At 33.3% G+C, this 17,024-nt stretch overlaps 2 protein-coding genes across 4 annotated transcripts; one reads left to right on the top strand and one right to left on the bottom strand.

Annotated features, from left to right (window-relative positions):
• On the top strand, positions 1 to 7,158 carry LOC120267448 (transcription factor BIM2-like). 3 transcript variants are annotated; one of them, XM_039275105.1, is made up of 9 exons: positions 1 to 133; positions 216 to 331; positions 664 to 766; positions 1,963 to 2,032; positions 2,111 to 2,194; positions 3,603 to 3,641; positions 4,033 to 4,475; positions 5,181 to 5,319; positions 6,682 to 7,158. In XM_039275105.1, exons 2-9 carry the CDS (start codon positions 265 to 267, stop codon positions 6,790 to 6,792), a joined length of 1,056 nt encoding a protein of 351 aa, XP_039131039.1. In that variant the 5' UTR covers positions 1 to 133; positions 216 to 264; the 3' UTR covers positions 6,793 to 7,158. The 3 variants fall into 3 exon arrangements, with proteins under 3 accessions (XP_039131039.1, XP_039131040.1, XP_039131041.1); XM_039275106.1 differs by having other exon boundaries at positions 7 to 133; positions 195 to 331; XM_039275107.1 differs by having other exon boundaries at positions 10 to 133; positions 233 to 331.
• Positions 7,159 to 9,367: 2,209 nt separating this feature from the next.
• On the bottom strand, positions 9,368 to 13,037 carry LOC120267478 (rhamnogalacturonan I rhamnosyltransferase 1-like). Its single transcript, XM_039275153.1, has 8 exons — positions 12,301 to 13,037; positions 11,404 to 11,471; positions 11,234 to 11,322; positions 10,953 to 11,118; positions 10,569 to 10,858; positions 10,270 to 10,474; positions 10,025 to 10,182; positions 9,368 to 9,958 (listed from the first exon to the last, which is right to left on the bottom strand). The coding sequence occupies exons 1-8, from the start codon at positions 12,599 to 12,601 to the stop codon at positions 9,712 to 9,714; spliced, it is 1,524 nt and encodes a 507-aa protein (XP_039131087.1). The 5' UTR covers positions 12,602 to 13,037; the 3' UTR covers positions 9,368 to 9,711.
• Positions 13,038 to 17,024: the final 3,987 nt, after the last annotated feature.

The following is a 17,024-nucleotide window of genomic DNA, read 5'->3' as shown; positions in this document are numbered from 1 at the left end:
TATATTTCAATACAAATTGGGCGGCTTCTTCTCCTTCGTCTCGTTCGTCTACAGCTAATCTCAGGCCGGCGGCCGGCGCCGCCTCCTCCGCAGCTCGCCGTGGCAGCGCCTTCGGATCCCTCCCGTTCTTGAGGTTCGCGCGTCTCCGTTTCTCTCTTTCTAGGCTTTGTTCGAGTTTCTTTGCTTCTCTCTAGGGTTTATGGACGGATTGCTAGGGTTTGGGGGCGAGCAGCAGCGGATGTTGGTGATTAATCGCTACTTAAGATGCTTTCGAGGTCCAGCGATGACGACGAGGATTTTGGCAAGCAGGATGGCGATGCCTCCCATAAAGGTCTCTCCTTTTTCTATTATTTCCTTTTTGGCTTTGTTCTTGAGATAATTTCATATTGTGAAGTGAAATTAAGATGAACAGTTTATGATTTATCACTGTTGTGTTTTTCCTTTTCGTTTTCTTCGTTTTCTTGATTTAAGATTGATGTTTTTTTTTTCCATGGGTGATGTTATGCTGTGGGGTTGATTCTGTTCTTGAGAAATTTCATGATTATGAAATGAAATTAAGATGAATAGTTCATGATTCACCAGTGCTATGATTTTCCTGTTCTTTTTCTTATTTATCTTTTTTGATTAATTGTTGATGTTTTCTCCTGGGTGATGTTTATACAGTGGGTTTGACTGGGAAGATGGACCGGAGGAGCACTGATCCAAACACACCACGTTCTAAGCATTCTGCCACAGAGCAGCGGCGGAGAAGCAAGATAAATGACAGGTACACATCCGAAGTCATTCATTCAAATGTTTTTTTTTTTTTTTAATTTATATTTTTTAGTCAAAGAACTTGGTGTGCGTCTGTTTGGTTTCATAAGTTTCTTGGATTTAGTATAGCATAGTTCTCTGCTCTTTGCTAATTTGTTGAACCTAAAGTTCTGTCTGACAGTTTAGTATTAGTTTGAATATTATTTCATCAATGATACCAACTGAAGTTAGCAGTGTTATTCCTTTGATATGTTTTCTCAATGATTAAAAAAAAAAAAAAATTGCTGTGTCAGTCTTTGAAATTAGATAGATGGGAATATTGATGATTTGCTGTTAATGCTGTTTCCTGATTTTTTATTGACCCCATCAATTTTCCAAACTTGTAGGGGTACTCAAATGAATTTTTAGAATGATAGATTGAAAATTAACTTGTTGGATTCCTTTGAACAGCTATCTATTTCTAGAATTTGAAATTTTTTGGTTCTTGCCTCAGGGCCTGTTTATGATACTTATATCATCTGTCTATGCTCAAGAAATCACAGGAATAAATTGTTCCAGCTCCTAAATAGCATATTTATTAGGGATGATGATGATGATGTGCTTTACACACAAATAAACCTGATGCGGTCCCACCTAAATATAAAAAAACCAATTTTAAAGCAGGAATGGTGCCTCCTTTTGAAGCAAAAATGGAAATCGGCTGAAGCATATGTTTACATATTGTCTTTAGCATTTTAACTTTCTCTATTTTTGGTGGTTATTTATATACCATTATTAAAAGCGGCCTTCAAGTGTGTATTCTAGCTGCATATTTGATTATGCTCTAAGCGCCTTTTCTGTTAGGTTTCATATGGACCTGTTTTGGCATGCCTTCAGAAGAATTTGTTATATGATTAATTGAAATGTTGACTCAAATATTGAATTAGTCTAGAACACCACCGCATTCTACATAATGGGTAAGTGGAATTTTTTTTGTTAATGTAAAATATTTTCACCTCTAATTTCTCATCATTGAAATACTGTCAAATGTTTTCTCCAAATAGTTTTCCTTTTTCCCCATTTTCATCAACCTAAAGGACTAATATTTTGAATTGGTGGACTCTGTATGACTTATTTTTTTGTTTCATATACTTGAGAGCCTATATAAGCAGACTAAACCTGCAATTTTCATTTGTGTTATGCTTGAGATGGACCATATATGACATGCAGATTTCAGAAACTTAGAGAATTGATACCCTGCAGTGATCAAAAGAGAGACAAAGCATCATTTCTTTTTGAGGTAGCCTGCAACAGTCAACACTTTTTAATTAATTTATTCACATGTTTAATTTTTTCTTACTGGGGGCCAGTTTTGCAGGTTATTGAATATATTAGGTTTTTACAAGATAAGGTACAAAAGTACGAGGCATCATGCCCCGAATGGAATCAGGAAAATGCATGGGTACTAAATTCTTATTACTTCTTTTTATTCTCAGATTTGAATTTGCATTCTTTCTTTTAGTTCTGGTGCAATTCATTATGTGAGTACACATTGTGTTTCAAGTATATATATTTTGAATATTCTACCACGAGGAGAAGTTCATTTAAATTTTAACCTACTCAGAATGGTGGTCTATTTATTCTCTTTGGGAAAAACTTGTGGCACTGTTGAAAATCATTCACCACGCTTATTCTTCACTCAATTTGCAGGCATGAAAACAATGTGGTGAAAAATAAGATTAGTGAAACTTGTTACAGACATCCAACTGGTACAAAAGAATAGCCAACTAACTTTCAATCCTAATGTTAAGGCCCCAATTTTTTTGTTTCTGGATCTTCATTTTTTTTAATAGAAGACTCCTTATGTCTCAAGCTTCTCTTACATGCATGTAACCAGGAGTATATTTTAATAAGAATAACCTTAGCCTGGTTTAGATGAGAGAGAAAGAGTAATGCATATTGTACTTTTGGACATATGAGATCAATATAATGATACCATGGAGTAGACAACAAGAATAATAAAAATTGGTTTTGAATTTGTTGAAACTGATTGTACTTTAAAAAAAAAGGTATTATTATATTGGTCATCTGGTGAAAATGGCATTTCTTTCATTGATGGGATTGATGTTGCTATGAGATTCACTTTTGAATAATTGCAGAATTTTCCCTTTTTTAGTTGCCATTTTGTAAACTTTTATAAAAGACTTGATGCCACAAGTTCATATGGGGTTTCATTTCTACTTCATTGGGGCATGTCATCAAATAGAGGTGTGTGTTTTTCTTAAAACAATTGCATTTAATCCTTTATAAATGCATATATTATGCGTCAATTCTTTAGAAATCTATGTTTAGTGTTTGTTTGGATTGAGGAAAGAAAAGAATTAAAAAGGACTTTAAACTGTTTTCCAAGTGTTTATCAAGAACTGAGGGAGAAATTGATACCACATGATAATGATATATTCATTTCTTTATTTATTGCCTATACAATACTTTCATTTCGTTTTTCTTCTTGTTTTATTTATCCATTTTCCCTCAATCTAGGCAAATCCCAATAGGATTGCAACTTGGACCTACCATGCAAGTGAGCAGCCAATGTGATTTGACCTGCCTTGATGATTCTGTTGTCTGATCAATTCTTATCTTTTTAAAGTCTGAGCCAAGGAAGTCGAAGCTAGACAAATTTGATAAAAATCCAAAGTTTAATGAGAAGTGTATTGCAATTAAAAATAAGTTCACATATAATTTTGTATTTAAACATTTTCATATTTAAAATATGAATTTCTTGTCTAAATATAACTTAAACTGACTCTTTATGATGCATTTAGTCTTATTTTAAACTTTGATCACAATTTCTGCTTTTCTTTGGGCAGGAGAAGGTCTATTTTAGATCAATCTGGAAAAATGCACAGGTATTTGTCATTTAAATTATCATAAAGGTGGTATTTGGTTCTGGTTGGCATGAGGGATTAGGAATTTGAATTTACATTGGCCAGAAAACCTTTATTTTAAGTCAATCCAAGTCATATGAGCTTTGACTTGAGTCATGATAATTAAAAACGACACTTTCAACTTCAAATCACATTAGTATTATCAATGATTAATATTAATAACTAGTTAGTGCTTTTATTATTTAATTTATGAGTATTAAGTTTAATTAATTGATTTTTGTAAAAAGTAGTTATTATATTTAGGTTTATTCCAATCATGGACAAAAGTTATTTCTATTTAGTATTGATCATTCTTTCATGTCATCATTTGTCTTTGTAAATAGCTGATTGAATCCTTACCTTATCTCTTCAGCAAAACAATAGTCAGGGTGCTGTAGATGATATCACTGATCCTGCTCAAGTGCTTAAAAATGGTTCAGCAGCATCTCCTGGATTTGTGTTATCTGGAAGGTTTGACGACAGCAATATTCCAGTTGTGCCAGCGATGGTTTCTAATACTCACACTCACAATCCTTCAGACTCAGACAACATTGCTGCTGATGTTTCTTTTAAACAAATGGAAAATCCTCATGTTGCTGGCTTGGCTGTGCCTTTGCAGCCAAACATGTATGCTGCAGTTGGAAATGAGACTCTGGTTTCCCAAACACAGCAGAGGCTCATTCCAGATGGAGATGATTTTGCATCGCAGTCTCACTCTCAACTTGATTGTGCTGTCAGCAGCGACTTGTTGAATGAACAAGAAGAGCTTACAATTGATGAGGGTACAATTGCTGTATCAGGTGTCTATTCTCGAGGGTAAGGTCCAAATATGATGCATGTCTTATATCCCTATGCATCAAATGTGGCTTTGGTTTTTCCATCTGATTTGTTTTAATGGTTCTTTCAGTTACTTATGTTTTAGGAATAAATAATAAACGACTAGCAAACTGAAAATTTGTTGACATGTTTTCATAATTATCCATCAAAAGATGTTCTATCCAGTTCTGCTCTATGGTATTTAAGCTATTATTTTAACTTTTGTTAGAATTGGGATATGTTATATTTGGCCATATTTAGATGGAATAAAATGGCTTTTGAGGTCATTTATGTTAAATTTTAACTTTGGTTACCTATTTTCTCAATAATTTTAACAATTTTTATCTTTAAATTTGAATCTTAACCAAATGTGATTAACTGTCTGATATTGTTTTGAAGTCATTTATGTTCAATCTTTACCTTAGTCTTTGTAGATGCCTATTAGGTACTTGTAAATAAGATTTGTTTCTCCACGCAATGTTTCATGTTTTTTTTTTCATTTTCTTCTTAAATTAAGATATACTCTTTTAGATTTTTCTACGACATCACATGTCCCTTGGCAACTTTGTTAGTCTTGATATTTTCTGTTTGAATTGAATTGAGTGAGAAATTTAGAATATGATGATGCATATGTTCGTAAGTTTTGAGCAAATATAGAACATTCTTGGCTTAGATTTTAGATATGTCTTGTGTTTTGTGCTACAGGGTATTGTCATCATTAACCCAATCACTTCAGAGCTCTGGGGTGGATGTAACCCAAACCAGCATCTCTGTGCATATCAACCTGGGCAAGCGACTACTTACTATGAGACCTTCCATGGCCCCTACTGTGATTAGTACCAAGGTATGATAATTCATTTGATAATCATTTTCTATATGTGGATGTATGGTTGAACTAGAGAGGTTGCTTGGGTTTATTTCAAACACAATTTCTTGTTCTAGTAGGTTGTAAACAGCTAAAATTACCGTTACCTTAACATCTCAGCTCCAGATATTCTTGGAAATCTGGCTTAACATCTTGGGCATGAAAATGATGCTACCTTATCCTCTTTTATATCACTTTAGTAACCTCGGTATCCATCAAATTTAGGATGAAATACAATTTTATTTTAAAAATAATTATGTTGTATTGCAGGTTCAACCCTTAATTCTGCTTAATAATCAGCTTTTTTTTTGTTGCAAAAAATGAAAAATACTATACAATTTGTTCCTATAAGTTATGCTGGTTCATTTTGCATAGCAATTGCATGCTTGTGGACTACTTTTGAGCATAATTTGCCTAAGATAGAGGACCATTGTGCACTCTATTGGTATAGTCTTGTGCTTTTACCACTGCAGAGCATGTTGGGTGAAAACAGCGCAGGTTTACTGGGTGGGTCCTATGGAACTATTCCTAGGTGCCTAAAATCTGAGGTACCTTAAGTAATAATCAAATCGATATCATAGTCGTTGGCACACTTGGAAGGTTGGGAACTGCCATCTTGTTTTTTTATTCTAATGTGAGGAACACTAAACATATTCTAGAATATAAAGGTGATCATCAACATTGACTCTCTAATATCAAAACTAAGTATAAGTCAAATAGGCTTGCATAATTTAGACTCCAGTCTTTTCCCCCTGGCTGCATCCCTCTGTAAGGGCTTGCATGATATTTCATTGGCCGATGCCAAAACAACCGGCCTTGGGGCAGTTTGGATCATTTATGTCGATGTTTTGCATAAGCTTAAATTTGGTCCAATCATTTTAATTATTGTTGAAGATCTTGGACGCATGAATGCTCATGCATAAGAGCACATGTGTGTACAATTAGGCTTTCACAGTTGGTGCCCTTATTTTGATGCAGAAATCATGTGATTGGCATACCCATAGCTTGAATACCCCTATATCTGCCATCATAAATTAACATAGCAAAAGTAACTCTTGGTATTCATCTCCAAATTAAAATTATGCAACTCAAAAATGATGAGCAAGACATGAACTAAGATTGTTTTTCTTAAGATTTTTATATGCAGAATGTTTTATAGATCATTAGGAGAAATTCATAGTTCAGTTAATCATCTTTTTAAAGGACCATAACTGATAACATAGAACAAGAAGTTAGCAAGTTTTGAAGGTCACCTTCACTTCATCTGAAGTTACATTCACTACATCAATTACTGAATATAAATGAATGTTTATCTGATGGGGGAATGTTGTGTTGTTCTAGGATCACGATGACCCTTCAACGGATCATAGAGCGATCGGTCACTCAATGGCGGGGTTTAGCGGTGAGGAATCGGTAAGAATGAATAAGAAGCCGAGACTTGATAACCGCTAACATTGTGCAGTCATCATCCAATGATCTACAATTTTTTTTTTTTCTTTTCTCCACCAACCTCTGATGAGACCAAAGGTACATTCTGCTCCACACAAATGACTTGAACTGGAGATATAATTACAAGGGAATTTCCTTCAATTGTGTTTCCTTTCAGCTTTTGGATAGATGAGCTTTTTCCCATTACAAATCTGAAAAGCTGCTTTTGCTTTTGAGCCTCCTTCACAGACACAAGATGAACCTTTTTTACTTTTATTGTTTTATGAGGTACACTGGGTGTTCACTAACAAAAACTTCTACTTCTTGTGTGTAGTGTTGTTATTACATTATCAGGTTGATAATGTCATTGTTCAAAGCTTATTTGTTCTAGTAATTTATTTTTTAACAAAATTCAGGTGCTTAAAATTGTTTTTATTTAATATGAAATTGTGCAAATATGAATTAACTTCCTCCATGGCTTCATGTTATGTTAAAAAAATTTAAAAAATAAACTTAAATAGTTTTTTACATTTTTGCATGTATCCATTTTGGTTTTTCAAGATTAATTTTTATTACAATAAAATCACTTGGGTTACAGGTTACCGTGTTCCGCGATCGGGTTGGATGTTCTTATTATAACAAAAGGCCACATAGATCATTGTTAACAATGTAATCATTGTTAACATTGTAATGTTGGATGATTTTATTGTAACAAAAATTAAACACAGAGGATTAAATTGTAAGTTTTAAAAATTAGATGACAGAAATAGGATCGCATAAAAAAATAGAAGATTGTTTAGGTTATTTATAAAAAAAACCATTTGTGAAGTATTTGCACAAAAACCCAGAAAAAAAAAAAGCAATTAAGACAAGGGTATAAACTATATAGATCTCCAAATGAAGGTGACGTTGTAGAGAACAACGCGTGAATGTAATATGTATTACTTAAATTAGAATCCAAGAAAGCATAGCACGCCCCAATGCCATCTTGGATCACCCACTTTTTTTTTTTCTTTAATTAATTCATCCATCTTAGCTTTTTCACTTTCTCCTATGATTGCCATTAGCTATGATCACATCTATCAAACTTCTTTAATTTGAAAAGGACATATAAATATAAATAATATTTAATTAAAAAAAAAAATTTGAAGATGAAGAACAGAGGCCAGAAAGGAACTACTACTACTACTAAGACTTGGGCACTTAAAACATCACCCTCACAAAGGAATTGAAGAGAAAACACCTCTCTAACAAATTAAGTTATAAAGCTCTAAAAAATTAAGTTGGTGGAATATCTCTACCTCTCTTTGGCCATGTTTGGATTGGCTTTTTTAAATCCCAGAAGTGTTTTTTTTATAAGTTAAGCACTTCTGGGTTTTAAAATTCATGTTTGTATTGACTTTTAGACAAAAGCTAAAGCTGTTAAAAAAACTTAATTTCAGCTTTTTTGAGAAGCTACTCAAGTAGTGCTTCTCAAAAAAGCACTTTAGAGAAGTTATTTTAGGCTTTGTTTGGGTTAGCTTTTGAAAAAAGAGTTTTTTTTTTTAATTTGTAGAAACACTTTTTTTAAAAGTGCCTTTAAGAGTAAGTTAAGTGCTTTTGAGTATTTTATGTTTGGATAACTTAAAACAAAAGCACTTTTATATATGTAAAGTTGTTTGGATGGAGATTTTTAAAAGGGCTTTTAGAGGTGGCAAATTACTAAAATAGACATTCATTGAGTTTCATTAAGTTACTATTAGACATTGGTATTAATTATAATGAAAGCACTAATAATAAAAATAATAATAAATTAATATATTATGATATTAATTATAACTACAATTATTATTATTATATTAATTATAATTACATTGGAGAAGTCCGGGCTATGAAGGGTGGGGAAATTTTATAAAAAGACATGGGTATTTTAGTAATTTTACAATCCATAAAAGAGCTTCTAAAAAGTGCTTTTGAGAAGAGCACCTCCTCAGCAGCTTCTGAAAAAAAAACTGTATTACAGCTTTTTTCACAGCTTCAGCTTTCACCAAAAAGCTAATACAAACATAATTTTTAAAAGCCCAGAAGTACTTAACTTATAAAAAAGGACTTCTGGGCTTAAAAAAAGCCAACCCAAACATGCCCTTAAGAATTGTCTAATTACCATTATACCCTCAACAAATTCATAAATTAATACACTCACTCCTAACTTTCTTCTTCATCTCTCATCCTACATCTAATTTTAATTAATAATATTAATATTAATAATTGTAATAATAATTATTATGATTATAATTATAATCATGATATATTAAGTAATAATAATAATAATAATTGTAATTATAATAATAATAATAATAATATCACATTAAGTTATTATTATTATTATCACTAATGTCTTCATCATCATTTGAATGTATAATAGTATGTATAATAGTAACTCAATGAAAACAAAATGAATATCCATTTTAATAATTTGCAACCTCTAAAAGCCCTTTAGAAAATTCACATCCAAACAACTTCATACATACAAAAATACTTTTTTATTAACCTATCCAAACATAAAAATATTGAAAAGCACTTAACTTATTTAAAGAAGCACTTGTAAAAAAAATGCTTCTAAAAACTAACCCAAACAAGCCCCTATATTTGAAGTATATTTAGATAGAACTCTGTTTCACTTTTCACAGTGTTGCTCACTATACAAAAATTCATACTTATTGAAGATGATCACAAAATAAAGTTATCTTAATTCCTAAACAAGTATATGTACCAGCTCCCCCAAAGATCAAACACTTCCCACTGTTTGTCAGTTGGCATCACCACTGGCTTTCTCCATTTTGATCACTTGATCCAACAGACCTTTTTGCCAAGGCTCTTTCATTCACTGCAACATGTAAAAGAATTGTAGCATAGTGTAGTGTAATAGTAATAATCAACATATCGATGAACCACCCGAGTATTTCATGAAGTCCATGGTTGATCATCAGGCAATGGAAGGCACTCTTGCGGGTTGGAATAGAAGTAGTCCTCTTCCTTTGGTTTATCTGGAATCACCATTCTCCTCGAAGGCATTCCCATGCGATTCCCATGGGCTTCTTTCACCGCGGAGGAGAATCCATGCCAGTTCAAAGATCCACTGTTGTACTGATCTACCAACTCGACAAGTAGCTTTCGGTTCAACAAAATAGTCTTTCGGTAACCCAAGTACCTGAAACATTTGCCATGTTTTAATCTGAAAGTTGATAAATCAAAGGTGAGAACAAGCTCACATTACCTGCGATGACCTTCGACAACTTTTGCCATGTTCCCATCATATGTGGGAACAAAAATGTCACTTTCTAAGGAAACCATATAGTCTAAGGCCGCCATTTGAGACGAGTGATTTTGGAAAAATCTAAGATCGGAAGCTTCAAGCAGCGTCTCCTTTCGCACCTACACCACAACGATGACAATCAATTTGAGATTTCAAAGATGGATATGAAGAGTGTTTGACAAAGTCATGCACTGTAAGGAACTAACCACATTAGGGAAGGCAGAAGAAAGACTAGCCATTCTACGTTCAGCACCGTATATTTCTCCGGCTGCAATGTAAATCTGGATGCTCCTATCAATATCCAAAGCTGTCAAAATCAGAGCAGTTTCCTCGGGTGTTAAAGGGCAGAGGCCATCCTTTCTTTTCAAATCAGAGTTTATGACTTTCTCTTTCCACCAAGGATACGCATATCTATGGAAGATCGGTGGAATATAACACAATTTCAATACTCCAATAAATTTGTATAATATAGCACAAATACAAGCAAGAAAGGAAAATTGTCAACCTCATTCGTGTCAACTCCTCGACCTCCTCCTGAGTACAGCCTTGGGTACATCCAGAAAAAGCCAACATATCCATTTCATATCGGAGGTGAAGGACGAGGAATGGGCCATTCTGCCGAAGAATGTTGATCACTTTTTTCCCAAGTTCTTCTATTTGAGAAGTAAACCGCAGAGCACTATAATTCACTCGGCAGCGTAATTTCTGAATCTCCATCGGGAGGCCATTGTTAGCTAGCCGGGCATCTGTTCTATTCAAGTGCAAAACCTTGTGCTTTTGTATCAAAGGTAGAATCTGCACAGGCATTAAAAATGACAGTATGCCTTGTGAACAAGTCATGAACTGGCATTGTTAATGTTTCATGCTATAAAGAAAGTGGCAAACTAACCTGATAAAGGTAGTATGAGATATCAGACCAACTTATTGGCGGCATTGAAGGGACCCTTCCTAACTCCACCCTTTTCTTTAGCCTTGGGGGAAGCTCTTTCAAAATCCGGACTTCATCCCGCAATGAGGTAATAAAATGATCTACATCAAATATGTCTTGGAATTCACTGTCAAATAGAAGAAATACAGATATCTTATTAGCCCTTTGGCAAACAAATGATTTACAGGAAATAATCTCAAGCCCAATGCTGTTAAGGCACAAGTGAAGAACCACATAAACACCTTGGATCAGCCCAAAAGGAGCTTTTGTCCAATTCTGGTACTATAAGTGTCACATTCAAGTATCTTGCAATAGCAACCATATCACAAATCTGGGATATATAAATGAAAACAAGCTGTTAATAGATAGGAGCATATAAACAATTGGCTTGCTTAAGAAAACAAATGCTTACTGCTGCTCGCATCTGATTAAGACCACCATTGCAGGAAACCATTAAGTAGCCATTATTCTTATAGATTCCTGAAAACAAAGCATATTCTCTATCAGCCAAGTCTCCACACAAACCAATATCCTGCCACCCAATATACTAAAAACTATATGTTCGCTTGCATAAACACATCAACCAATAATTCACAAATAATTCTCAGGAACTATGTCGTGATAAATGCAATGAGAACAACAGGATAGAATCAGAGATAGAAATGATTTTTGGTTCAATCTGTCGGAGTTCATAGGCCCAGTTTTAAGTAAGACAGAAAATATATATTTGAAATGAGTACAAAATACTTGCAGGACAGGATAAGTACATCCTAATCAACTTGATGCTCAATGCTTATCTTCCAGTAGGGAGCTCCTATCAAGGTTAGTCAGTTGTCCAATCGCTTAACTTAGAATTGGTCCACAAACCAATCGCATACCAGAAAGACAAACATGTCTAAAGCACGACATCCTTGTCAACAAAACAAAGGCAGAAACAGAATAAGGAAAAATAATAACAATAAGCAAACATATTATTTCCAGCAAACAAGCAAGGCGATGAGTCTTATGGAGAAACGATATAAGGATAATAAAAACAAACATCCCAAAGATCAACAAGGGAAGTGACTGTGATAAATAAAGGCAAAAATTCACCTAATATAGCATAATCTACATAAATATCAAAATAAAGGCTGAATTTTTAATTCAAAACTTTAAAACAATCAGCAAAAACCATTTGAGTATTGAATTGCATACCTAAGGTCTATTCCTAGATATAGAAAGGCAAACAGAAACTGAAAAAAAGTTGGGTTTGTATTGGCTATCTCTATACTTATGTTTGAACGGCATGAAAGGGAAACAAGGAGCTCACTTTTGGGAGGAAGAGAGACCTCCATCGAAGAAGATGACAGCTTCATCGGAATCGGAGAGTCTGAAGGACTGAAGCACGAAGGCCACCCTTTGAGAACTCTCGGCCCCCACATCTCACTAAGCGCGGTCAACTGGACGACGCACGTCCACAGCAATACCGTAGTCGTAGCTCGGATCATCCAAAGTTTAACCCTAGACCTTGAAACCCCCGCCATTGCCACCCCTTTCAGCTTCTCCGTCTTCAACCCCATGCTCTCTTGCCGATACTCCGATCTTGCCGTCGTCTTCTCCAGCCTGCACATCAATGGCACCCACAGACCAAGATCTCTCGTAGAAGCACAACCCTATCTCTTAGATTCCAATCAATGCCGCTTCAAATCAGGCTCCAAACTCCAAAAAGAATCACAAAACCCACATTCTCACCGTAATATCAACCTCAAAAACAAATCAAAAACCACTAAAAATCCAAGCTTTATTACAAATCTCCACACCCATCAACCATTCCACCTCCCAAATCTATAAACCAAACAACAAACAAAAGTCCACCCCAAAAAAAACCTCAAAAACTCAAAAAAGACAGCTCAAAACCCTGCCTTTCTTCCAAGAAACAGAACTTCAGCACAAACCCCAAGGATTCAAGCCATCGCCATGAACCAAGAGGTGCCCAGCGATGGCCGCTTCCTCCTCTCTTTATGAGAGAGAGAGAGAGAGAGAGAGAATGTGTTTGTCTTGGCGTCGGTGGGGGAGAGAGAGAACGTATATACGAACGAGGAGAGGCTTGTCCGTACGGTAAGAGACCCGAATAGAGCCCGTTAACAGAGGATAGATCCGAACCCGGTTTTGTTACCGGCCCGGCCCAGCCCGAATAAATGTTCGCCAGCTGGTCCAGTTGCCAACCTGTCCTCCTCCGAGATGATGACACGTGTCACAGAGGACACTTTATCAGCCGACAATGCGATCAGCGATCTGCTACACAGGATCAGACAGCAAAGTAGCTTCAATTCACCGCACGATTGCATCGAGATCGGGTTTTCTCATTATTTGGACGGTAGGGATTAATGAGGAAGCTTATGTTGCTCGTGACTGAGCGGCTGCGATCTGCCGTTAGTTGACGGTGTTAATCAATGCCCGTGTCAGAACGGTCTTTTTTTTTTTATTTTTGCCTTTTTCCCTTTTTTTTACCAAATTTTTGCGCTTTTAATTAATTCGAGTATATTAATTATCAAATTGAAAATTTTAAGAAGATATTTGTATGTAAATATCTAAATAAAATTCCTATTTATATTGAAGATATTTGGTTAAGTTGCCATTTAAGTGTTAATTTAATCAAGATTTTTTTAAGAAATAAAAAAATAATAATTTAACTAAAAAAGATATATATATATATATATATATATATATTGTTGTTAAAGGAAAAAAATAATTGCTTAATTGATTCTTAATAAGAATTAAAGCGATCAAAATTAAAAACACCAACACTACTTTAAATATAAAAATTTATGTATTAATTAATTTATCCAACATTAATACCAATTTGTTTCTTGATAAAGATAAAGGGCCAACATATTTAATATTAATTGAGTTTCAAAATTGGGATAATTTAAAGTAAAATAAGATCCAAATGTCATGGGTTGCCCTAACCCTAACCCTAATTGTGAAATTGAAGTAGGAATTTATGTGTAAATATGGGTGAATTCAATGCAATGAATTATTTGATGGCCCTGAATTAATTGAACATTAAAATTGGGATCCTTTAAAATTAGGTTAGGGTTTGATTTTGGGACATGGGAATCAGGGTGGCAAACTTCTTAGAATGGACAAGAGGTAGCTGTAGATTCAATATCAAATAAATGTATTAATGATCTTTATGCAACTGTATCTAATAAATCTTTCTTTTTTTCTTTTTTTTTTTGATAAAATAAATCTTTCTTTTGATTCTCCCATTCAATTCTTTCTTATAATGCATGCAATTTATTGTGTATATGTATAATCAAATCACATGCAAGGATATTTTTAAATTATAGATAAATTAATGATTAAGAAAGAAAAAACCACTTTTTTTGTTAATAAGATGCTTTTTATTAAAAAAAAAATATTTATGTACTATTTTTGGAAATTGGTGTTCTATTTATGTCCATTCAAAGAATGAACACAATAGTTTATTCTTTGTTGTTTTCAATTTGTTTTGATGTAATTAAAAGAATTTTTTAATATAGAATATATTATATTTTAAATGAATTAGAAAAGTATAAATCTAATGGTATTAGTAGTTAATATATTTATTAGTACTATTATTATTGAAAACAACAACAAATTCATTTAAAAAAGTTAAAATTGGCCAAAGCCGCCCACAAAGGTAGTTAGTAATACTAACTTCAAATTTTCTGAAGGGAGCATATGAAGCATTAATTCTGTGCACATCTATCTTAACTAATCAACGATTTTAAAAAAAAAATAATGTAAAAAAAACATATCAATTTAATTAAGGTGACATTTGACCAAGGGGATGACTTAGGTGAAGTTAGATAGGTGTAGTTAGTGTAGTTCACCATTGACATTGTGACATGTGTTCCAAAAACATATAAAAATATAATAACTTTCCTATAATGCCTTTATCTTTTTCTAAATATTACTCATCTCATGCCACTTGTCAAACATCCAATGGTGAATTACACTAACTACACCTATCTAACTTCACCTAAGCCATTCTCTTTGAGCAACTAATGGTCTCTTCATATTATTATTTAAAAAAATCAAAATTTAAAATTAGTGGGGCAAAGAAAGGAGTGACGTGAGAGCCTTGAGTTTCATAACATTTTATGAAGAACGAAAAAGTGGGCCAATTAAATGAATTCATCTATACATGCATGAATATTTCTTTGTTATTTTATTAAAGCATTTTCATATGGAACCGATTGATGTGTCCACATAAGTTTGTGGTCACCTATTTTCTTTCTCCTATTTCATTATAATAACTGTTTATTTATTATTTATTTTTGACAAATTGAAGATAAATCAAATGTTAAAGATGGATATATCTGTGTCCTCCATGTGAGCGAGCTGTGATTCAAATCCATTGTGTCTTTTATGTGGGCGAGCTAAGATTCTCCATGTGGGTGAGCTAAGATTCAAATTCACTGTGTCCTTCATATTGGTGAGCTAAGATTCAAATCCACCTTTTTAGTTGAATAATTATTTTATGCAGAGATCCAGTGTCAATACACCAAATGACGATTGGTATTATAATGATTATTAAAAAATATTATCATTTATTTTATGAAATAATTTTAAAAAAAAATTAGAGAAATCTCATTTTGCAAAATAATTAGAAATCGGCTCCTCTCTTTCTCATAATAAGTTTCATGACTCAATATAAAACTCACGTTTTAATATAAGACATTATTTATCATGAAATTAAAGAAAATCTAACCAACTAGTTTTCTTGCATTTATATGTAATGATAATATGTCACATTCCATTTATTTATATGGTCCTAACCATTATTAAATACTCCTTTTTTTCTCCCTATTTTATTTATATTCTAATTCTAATTAATGATTTATTTCTTTCATCTATTTCTCACTATATTAATAATTTAATCTTCACAAGATAAATGAGTGTCTCTTGTCACATATGTCACAATAAAATTATGTAAGAAAGGAATCCAAGAATTGGCTACTGAATCTAACAACTACATGTGAAAAGAAGCATACTTTATCAAGTATAATTGAGTGCTAAGCAAGACCAAAACTTTGTTTTCAACTCTTAAGAATAGCATTCTCTCGCCAAATGCTGCCTAGCACAGTTGAAAATCATATAGGCTTGAGTGAGGGGACCGAGGGTTTCGGATTTTCCGCTATCAAACTATTAGTAATGTAAAATATTATAGTAATATTGTGCATTATTGTTTATTCATTATTCACTGAGTTTTTTATAGAAATTATATTTTTTATTGCTTAAGAGTTGTAGGATATGATAGGGGAGATTTGTCATTATAAAGTTATGGTTTCTAATATATTATTTAGGTGCGTGTGGCATATTATCATTGGCCCACATGTTAATATGTCTTACATGATAAATCTCTAAAAGATCAATAAACTACGATAACTGGTATATCACCGTATTTTATCTATTTTTTTTAACAATTTTTTTTTATAAAAACAATGTTTATCCCTTAAAAAAAAACATTCTTTGAATCTCTCATCATTCAATTGTTTCCCTTAAAAACAATGTATAATTTTCGGTGTGTCAAATACGAATTTATTTGAGTTTGGTTCAACTTAAATACTTAAGGTGATAAAATGAGGAACATAAATTTATATATTAAAATCTATATTTTTGTAAGTTAACCGATGGGAAAATATTAATTAATCTAACAAATGGTTTTGGTTTGGTATGATGGTAAATAAAAGATAGGTGGTTAATTACAACCATGTTCGGTAGGATACCTAAATGCCTTCAAATCCGCAGGGGAAATCAAGAGAGCAATGAGACAATAAAAGCACACAAGATTTACGAGGTTCGGCAATGTGCCTACGTCCTCGGGAGTGGAGCAGCCGTAATCCTCTTATTCACTTGTCTCTCCTCACGGGTGAGACAAAAGACTAGGGTTACAAATATTTATAGATAAAAACCTAAATTTATCCAAATACAAACCTATTTGGATCCTAACCCTATCTAGATTTTAAACATATCCATATTTTAAACCTATCTGGATACAAATCC

The sequence above is a fragment of the Dioscorea cayenensis genome, chromosome 8 (assembly GCF_009730915.1).
Source record: "Dioscorea cayenensis subsp. rotundata cultivar TDr96_F1 chromosome 8, TDr96_F1_v2_PseudoChromosome.rev07_lg8_w22 25.fasta, whole genome shotgun sequence".
NCBI lineage: Eukaryota > Viridiplantae > Streptophyta > Magnoliopsida > Dioscoreales > Dioscoreaceae > Dioscorea > Dioscorea cayenensis.
Note: the sequence above shows the minus strand (reverse complement) of the source record. Positions and strands in the feature narration are given on the sequence as shown.

What these genes read in the sequence shown, in the direction of transcription:
- LOC120267448 (XM_039275105.1), top strand. Translation starts at nt 265, where the DNA reads ATGCTTTCGAGGTCCAGCGATGACGACGAGGATTTTGGCAAGCAGGAT. An exon ending in GGAATCAGGAAAATGCATGG is followed by an intron (nt 2,195 to 3,602) that starts GTACTAAATTCT and finishes TTCTTTGGGCAG; the next exon opens with GAGAAGGTCTATTTTAGATC. An exon ending in CAATCTGGAAAAATGCACAG is followed by an intron (nt 3,642 to 4,032) that starts GTATTTGTCATT and finishes TTATCTCTTCAG; the next exon opens with CAAAACAATAGTCAGGGTGC.
- LOC120267478 (XM_039275153.1), bottom strand. Translation starts at nt 12,601, where the DNA reads ATGTGCAGGCTGGAGAAGACGACGGCAAGATCGGAGTATCGGCAAGAG. An exon ending in TCTCATACTACCTTTATCAG is followed by an intron (nt 10,859 to 10,952) that starts GTTAGTTTGCCA and finishes ATGCCTGTGCAG; the next exon opens with ATTCTACCTTTGATACAAAA. An exon ending in GAGGAGTTGACACGAATGAG is followed by an intron (nt 10,475 to 10,568) that starts GTTGACAATTTT and finishes GATCTTCCATAG; the next exon opens with ATATGCGTATCCTTGGTGGA.